Source organism: Salmo salar, chromosome ssa25 (assembly GCF_905237065.1).
Source record: "Salmo salar chromosome ssa25, Ssal_v3.1, whole genome shotgun sequence".
NCBI lineage: Eukaryota > Metazoa > Chordata > Actinopteri > Salmoniformes > Salmonidae > Salmo > Salmo salar.
Window position 1 is genome coordinate 52,397,191 of NC_059466.1, and position 8,777 is coordinate 52,405,967.

An 8,777-nucleotide genomic window follows, 5' to 3' on the forward strand; every position below is an offset into this window, starting at 1 on the left:
CTCAGCGTTCAACACCATAGTGCCCTCGAAGCTCATCACTAAGCTAAGGATCCTGGGACTAAACACCTCCCTCTGCAACTGGATCCTGGACTTCCTGACGGGCCGCCCCCAAGTGGTGAGGGTAGGTAACAACACATCAGCCACGCTGATCCTCAACACGGGGGACCCTCAGGGGTGCGTGCTCAGCCCCCTCCTGTACTCCCTGTTCACTCATGACTGCACGGCCAGGCACGACTCCAACACCATCATTAAGTTTGCCGATGACACAACAGTGGTCGGCCTGATCACTGACAACGATGAGACAGCCTATTCTCCCTCAGGAGACTGGAAAGATTTGTCATGGGTCCTCAGATCCTCAAAAGGTTCTACAGATGCACCATCGAGAGCATCCCGACTGGTTGCATCACTGCCTGGTCCGGCAACTGCTCAGCCTCCGACCGCAAGGCACTACAGAGGGTGGACTACTACCCACCCCCCAACCCCCCACACTGCTGCTACTCTCTATTATTATCGGCCCAGTACGGCCCAGGGCTAAGGTGCCTGCCATCCAGGACCATGTAGGTCAGAGGAAGGCCCTAGAAATTGTCAAAGACCCCAACCACCCCAGTCATAGACTGTTATCTCTGCTACCGCATGGCAAGCGGTACCGGAGCGCCAAGTCTAGGACCAAAAGGCTTCTCAACAGCTTTTACCCCCAAGCCATAAGACTCCTGAACAGGTAATCAAATGGCTACCCAGACTATTTGCATTGTGTCCCAACAACCCCTCTTTAACGCTGCTGCTACTCTCTGTTTAGCATCTATACATAGTCACTTTAACTCTACCTACATGTACATATTACCTCAATTAGCCCGACTAACCGGTGCCCCCACACATTGACCCTGTACCGGTACCCCCTGTATATAGTCTCCACATTGACTCTGTACCGGTACCCCTTGTTTATAACCTCCACATTGACTCTGTTCCGGTACCCCCTGTATATAACCTCCACATTGACTCTGTACCGGTACCCCCTGTATATAGCCTCCACATTGACTCTGTACCGGTACCCCCTATATATAGCCTCCATATTGACTCTGTACCGTAATACCCTGTATATAGCCTCCACATTGACTCTGTACCGTAACACCCTGTATATAGTCTCCACATTGACTCTGCTATTGTTATTTTACTGCAGCTGTTGAATTATTTGATACTTTTATTTCTTATTTAGCTGACTGATAGTTGTCCTTTCTACAGCAACAGAGCCTCGATATCTACAGTCCCTCACATCAACAACCTAAATGTAATCTACAGTACCTCACATCAACAACCTAAATGTAATCTACAGTACCTCACATCACCAACCTAAATGTAATCTACAGTACCTCACATCACCGACCTAAATGTAATCTACAGTACCTCACATCACCAACCTAAATGTAATCTACAGTACCTCACATCACCAACCTAAATGTAATCTACAGTACCTCACATCAACGACCTAAATGTAATCTACAGTACCTCACATCACCAACCTAAATGTAATCTACAGTACCTCACATCACCTACCTAAATGTAATCTACAGTACCTCACATCACCAACCTAAATGTAATCTACAGTACCTCACATCACCAACCTAAATGTAATCTACAGTACCTCACATCACCAACCTAAATGTAATCTACAGTACCTCACATCACCGACCTAAATGTAATCTACAGTCCCTCACATCACCAACCTAAATGTAATCTACAGTACCTCACATCACCTACCTAAATGTAATCTACAGTACCTCACATCACCAACCTAAATGTAATCTACAGTACCTCACATCAACAACCTTTAAATGTAATCTACAGTACCTCACATCACCGACCTAAATGTAATCTACAGTCCCTCACATCACCAACCTAAATGTAATCTACAGTACCTCACATCAGTAACCTAAATGTAATATACAGTACCTCACATCACCAACCTAAATGTAATCTACAGTACCTCACATCAACAACCTAAATGTAATCTACAGTACCTCACATCACCAACCTAAATGTAATCTACAGTCCCTCACATCACCAACCTAAATGTAATCTACAGTCCCTCACATCACCAACCTAAATGTAATCTACAGTCCCTCACATCACCAACCTAAATGTAATCTACAGTCCCTCACATCACCAACCTAAATGTAATCTACAGTACCTCACATCACCAACCTAAATGTAATCTACAGTACCTCACATCAACAACCTTTAAATGTAATCTACAGTATTCCTCCTGGAATACATCTGTAATAGCACAGCCCTTTTGAAACGTTCCATCATCGCTCTAGCCAATCAGAAATCACCAACACAGAATATCCCTTTAATGTTGTGTGGGAACATCTCAACATTAAGTCACAGATGTGAAAAAAAAAACCCAACAGCACAGTTAAACAGGATTCATGTTATTTCTATGGTTATGCCACCATCACGGACAGTGACATCACGTACCCGATGGTTCCCTTCCCTGGCATGGGGGGGGCTGGGTGGTTTCTGGGTCGGGGGTTTGGTTCGAGGTAGACCTCCACCCATCTTCATCTTCTGGCTGCCGACCTGTGAGGAGAGGAATCATTCAGCGCCCACACAGGAGTCGTACAGGAAGGAGGAGAAGAAACCTTGCTACCACAAATACATTGCTGTGAGAACATCCTCACCTTGAGCCTTAGCAACAGATACATCCTCACCTTGAGCCTTAGCAACAGATACATCCTCACCTTGAGCCTTAGCAACAGATACATCCTCACCTTGAGCCTTAGCAACAGATACATCCTCACCTTGAGCCTTAGCAACAGATACATCCTCACCTTGAGCCTTAGCAACAGATACATCCTGACCTTGAGCCTTAGCAACAGATACATCCTCACCTTGAGCCTTAGCAACAGATACATCCTTACCTTGAACCTTAGCAACAGATACATCCTTACCTTGAGCCTTAGCAACAGATACATCCTCACCCTGAGCCTTAGCAACAGATACATCCTCACCCTGAGCCTTAGCAACAGATACATCCTTACCTTGAGCCTTAGCAACAGATACATCCTCACCTTGAGCCTTAGCAACAGATACATCCTCACCTTGAGCCTTAGCAACAGATACATCCTCACCTTGAACCTTAGCAACAGATACATCCTCACCTTGAACCTTAGCAACAGACACATCCTCACCTTGAACCTTAGCAACAGATACATTGCTGTGAGAACATCCTCACCTTGAACCTTAGCAACAGATACATCCTCACCTTGAGCCTTAGCAACAGATACATCCTTACCTTGAGCCTTAGCAACAGACACATCCTCACCTTGAACCTTAGCAACAGATACATTGCTGTGAGAACATCCTCACCTTGAACCTTAGCAACAGATACATCCTCACCTTGAACCTTAGCAACAGATACATCCTTACCTTGAACCTTAGCAACAGATACATTGCTGTGAGAACATCCTCACCTTGAACCTTAGCAACAGATACATCCTTACCTTGAACCTTAGCAACAGATACATCCTTACCTTGAACCTTAGCAACAGATACATCCTTACCTTGAACCTTAGCAACAGATACATTGCTGTGAGAACATCCTCACCTTGAACCTTAGCAACAGATACATCCTCACCTTGAACCTTAGCAACAGATACATCCTTACCTTGAACCTTAGCAACAGATACATCCTTACCTTGAACCTTAGCAACAGATACATTGCTGTGAGAACATCCCCACCTTGAACCTTAGCAACAGATACATTCTTACCTTGAACCTTAGCAACAGATACATCCTCACCTTGAACCTTAGCAACAGATACATCCTTACCTTGAACCTTAGCAACAGATACATGCTCATCCCCACCTTGAACCTTAGCAACAGATACATCCTCACCTTGAACCTTAGGAACAGATGCATTCTTACCTTGAACCTTAGCAACAGATACATCCTCACCTTGAAGCTTAGCAACAGATTCATCCTCACCTTGAACCTTAGCAACAGACACATCCTTACCTTGAACCTTAGCAACAGATACATCCCTACCTTGAACCTTAGCAACAGATACATTCTTACCTTGAAGCTTAGCAACAGATACATCCTCACCTTGAAGCTTAGCAACAGATTCATCCTCACCTTGAACCTTAGCAACAGATTCATCCTCACCTTGAACCTTAGCAACAGATACATCCTTACCTTGAACCTTAGCAACAGATACATGCTCATCCTCACCTTGAACCTTAGCAACAGATACATCCTCACCTTGAGCCTTAGCAACAGATACATCCTCACCTTGAACCTTAGCAACAGATACATTCTCACCTTGAGCCTTAGCAACAGACACATTGCTGTCAGAACATCCTCACCTTGAGCCTTAGCAACAGATACATCCTCACCTTGAACCTTAGCAACAGATACATCCTCATCATTACCTTGAACCTTAGCAACAGATACATCCTCACCTTGAGCCTTAGCAACAGACACATTGCTGTCAGAACATCCTTACCTTGAAGCTTAGCAACAGACACATTGCTGTCAGAACATCCTCACCTTGAGCCTTAGCAACCACTTAAAGCAGGAATGAAAACAAGAGAAGAGCGAGGAAAAGGGAGAGCAGTGGGAGGTTAGTGAGAGGAGGAAGACAGCCATTATAGAGGAATACCAATATTCGAGTTAGTTAGAGTAGGAAACATTAAACCAGTTCGATAAGCAGTGAAAACGATGACTTGTTGAGGAGCTCTAAGCATGAAACTACTGAGAAATATACTTCTGCATCATATTCACACCTGAAGCACTACATTCTGTTGCGTTCTTTCAACCTACCTTGACCCCGTGGCCGATGTCATCCGACACGCTGTAGTCTATAGGCTTACGGATGTACCGCACCGGCCTCTCCGGATTAGCTGGAGCAACCATTTTGTGGGTGAGAGATGTGTTTTTATTGGTAGTCAGGATTCCGATCTCTCTCCTTGCCACCTTCTCCTTGTGGATGTCCACCGTCCGTATGGAGACAGACAGACAGAGAACCCGGTGGAGAGAGAGAAAGGTAGACAGAGGTAGAGAGAGAAAGAAAGAGAGAGAACGAGAGAGAGAAAGGTAGACAGAGAAAGAGGTAGAGAGGTAGAGAGAGAGGCAGAGAGGGAGAGAACGAGACAGAGAGGTAGAGCGAGAGAGAAAGAGGTAGAGAGGTAGAGAGAGAAAGAAAGAGAGAGAACGAGAGAGAGAAAGGTAGACAGAGAAAGAGGTAGAGAGGTAGAGAGAGAGGCAGAGAGGGAGAGAACGAGACAGAGAGGTAGAGCGAGAGAGAAAGAGGTAGAGAGGTAAAGAGAAAGGTAGAGAGAGGTAGAGAACGAGAGAGAGGTAGAGAGATCGAGAGAGAAAGAGGCAGAGAGAGAGAGGGGAAGAGAGAGAGAAAAAGGTGAATGAGTTAAATGGGCATCAACATCCTGTGTAATATCTGGGCCCACCAACATCCTGTGTAATATCTGGGCCCACCAACATCCTGTGTAATATCTGGGCCCACCAACATCCTGTGTAATATCTGGGCCCACCAACATCCTGTGTAATATCTGGGCCCACCAACATCCTGTGTAATATCTGGGCCCACCAACATCCTGTGTAATATCTGGGCCCACCAACATCCTGTGTAATATCTGGGCCCACCAACATCCTGTGTAATATCTGGGCCCACCAACATCCTGTGTAATATCTGGGCCCACCAATATCCTGTGTAATATCTGGGCCCACCAACATCCTGTGTAATATCTGGGCCCACCAACATCCTGTGTAATATCTGGGCCCACCAACATCCTGTGTAATATCTGGGCCCACCAACATCCTGTGTAATATCTGGGCCCACCAATATCCTGTGTAATATCTGGGCCCACCAACATCCTGTGTAATATCTGGGCCCACCAACATCCTGTGTAATATCTGGGCCCACCAACATCCTGTGTAATATCTGGGCCCACCAACATCCTGTGTAATATCTGGGCCCACCAACATCCTGTGTAATATCTGGGCCCACCGAGCTGGGTCATCAACATCCTGTGTAATATCTGGGCCCACCAAGCTGTGTCATCAATATCCTGTGTAATATCTGGGCCCACCGAGCTGTGTCATCAACATCCTGTGTAATATCTGGGCCCATCAACATCCTGTGTAATATCTGGGCCCACCAAGCTGTGTCATCACGACAGGATGAGCAGCTCACTTTAATTTCACACCGATTTTAAAAATATGTCAGAAATAGCTTCACAGGAAATAGGAAGACTAACTAACAATTCATAGACATTGGTTTACTGCCTGAGTCCCAAATGGTACCCTTATTCCCTATATAGTGCACTACTTTAAACCAGGGCCCCATAGAAGCCTATTCCCTATATATGGTTGAATGTTTTAACACAACACACAGCGTGGTTTAACCGGGCTAGGAGGGAGGAGAGGAGAGACGGGTAAATGATGATGTCACAGCGTGGTTTAACCGGGCTAGGAGGGAGGGAGGAGAGACGGGTAAATGATGATGTCACAGCGTGGTTTAACCGGGCTAGGAGGGAGGGAGGAGAGACGGGTAATGACGATGTCACAGCGTGGTTTAACCGGGCTAGGAGGGAGGGAGGAGAGACGGGTAATGACGATGTCACAGCGTGGTTTAACCGGGCTAGGAGGGAGGGAGGAGAGACGGGTAAATGATGATGTCACAGCGTGGTTTAACCGGGCTAGGAGGGAGGGAGGAGAGACGGGTAAATGATGATGTCACAGCGTGGTTTAACCGGGCTAGGAGGGAGGGAGGAGAGACGGGTAATGATGATGTCACAGCGTGGTTTAACCGGGCTAGGAGGGAGGGAGGAGAGACGGGTAAATGATGATGTCACAGCGTGGTTTAACCGGGCTAGGAGGGAGGGAGGAGAGACGGGTAATGATGATGTCACAGCGTGGTTTAACCGGGCTAGGAGGGAGGGAGGAGAGACGGGTAAATGATGATGTCACAGCGTGGTTTAACCGGGCTAGGAGGGAGGAGAGGAGAGACGGGTAAATGATGATGTCACAGCGTGGTTTAACCGGGCTAGGAGGGAGGGAGGAGAGACGGGTAATGATGATGTCACAGCGTGGTTTAACCGGGCTAGGAGGGAGGGAGGAGAGACGGGTAAATGATGATGTCACAGCGTGGTTTAACCGGGCTAGGAGGGAGGAGAGGAGAGACGGGTAAATGATGATGTCACAGCGTGGTTTAACCGGGCTAGGAGGGAGGGAGGAGAGACGGGTAATGACGATGTCACAGCGTGGTTTAACCGGGCTAGGAGGGAGGGAGGAGGGACGGGTAATGATGATGTCACAGCGTGGTTTAACCGGGCTAGGAGGGAGGAGAGGAGAGACGGGTAAATGATGATGTCACAGCGTGGTTTAACCGGGCTAGGAGGGAGGAGAGGAGGGACGGGTAATGATGATGTCACAGCGTGGTTTAACCGGGCTAGGAGGGAGGAGAGGAGAGACGGGTAATGACGATGTCACAGCGTGGTTTAACCGGGCTAGGAGGGAGGGAGGAGAGACGGGTAATGTCGTCCCACAACAAAAACAGGGATTGGGGTTAATTCCACAAATTCTCTCTCTGAACAATTCTCCAAGTCAGTCTTTGAATTCAGAGATAATTCAATTCAATTCAATTACAATGTTAAGTAAATTCCACAAAATCAATTCCTTCAGGCTTTCAGGCTGCTCATGTCAATGTTCAGACAGACTAGCTATACATATAGAAATACCCCTTCAAAATGATTTAAAACAAATCATGCAGTCACTGTTTCATACTACGTGCTGTAATTCCATTAACCGACCCAGTAGTGACAGTAGCTGATCCTTGTTATTAGAGTAGCTAGTCTCGTTATAGCCCTGGTCCAGATGCCCTGTTAGAGTGGGAAAGCCCCGGGGCTACTGTAGAGTAGCTAGTCACGTCCAGCTGCCCTGTTAGAGTGGGAAAGCCCCGGGGCTACTGTAGAGTAGCTAGTCACGTCCAGCTGCCCTGTTAGAGTGGGAAAGCCCCGGGGCTACTGTAGAGTAGCTAGCCACGTCCAGCTGCCCTGTTAGAGTGGGAAAGCCCCGGGGCTACTGTAGAGTAGCTAGTCACGTCCAGCTGCCCTGTTAGAGTGGGAAAGCCCCGGGGCTACTGTAGAGTAGCTAGTCTCGTTATAGCCCTGGTCCAGATGCCCTGTTAGAGTGGGAAAGCCCCGGGCTACTGTAGAGTAGCTAGTCTCGTTATAGCCCTGGTCCAGATGCCCTGTTAGAGTGGGAAAGCCCCGGGGCTACTGTAGAGTAGCTAGTCTCGTTATAGCCCTGGTCCAGCTGCCCTGTTAGAGTGGGAAAGCCCCGGGGCTACTGTAGAGTAGCTAGTCACGTCCAGCTGCCCTGTTAGAGTGGGAAAGCCCCGGGGCTACTGTAGAGTAGCTAGTCACGTCCAGCTGCCCTGTTAGAGTGGGAAAGCCCCGGGGCTACTGTAGAGTAGCTAGTCACGTCCAGCTGCCCTGTTAGAGTGGGAAAGCCCCGGGGCTACTGTAGAGTAGCTAGTCACGTCCAGCTGCCCTGTTAGAGTGGGAAAGCCCCGGGGCTACTGTAGAGTAGCTAGTCACGTCCAGCTGCCCTGTGAGAGTGGGAAAGCCCCGGGGCTACTGTAGAGTAGCTAGTCACGTCCAGATGCCCTGTTAGAGTGGGAAAGCCCCGGGGCTACTGTAGAGTAGCTAGTCTCGTTATAGCCCTGGTCCAGATGCCCTGTGAGAGTGGGAAAGCCC

At 47.8% G+C, this 8,777-nt stretch overlaps 1 protein-coding gene across 1 annotated transcript in view; it reads right to left on the reverse strand.

The window, feature by feature from the left end:
• LOC106593801 (abl interactor 2) overlaps window positions 1-8,777 on the reverse strand; it is a 39,257-nt gene that overhangs the window by 10,169 nt on the left and 20,311 nt on the right. Inside the window, 3 exon segments of the mRNA XM_045707653.1 lie at window positions 2,476-2,504; window positions 2,506-2,577; window positions 4,822-4,980. Of these exon segments, the coding sequence (XP_045563609.1) occupies window positions 2,476-2,504; window positions 2,506-2,577; window positions 4,822-4,980 (260 nt within the window).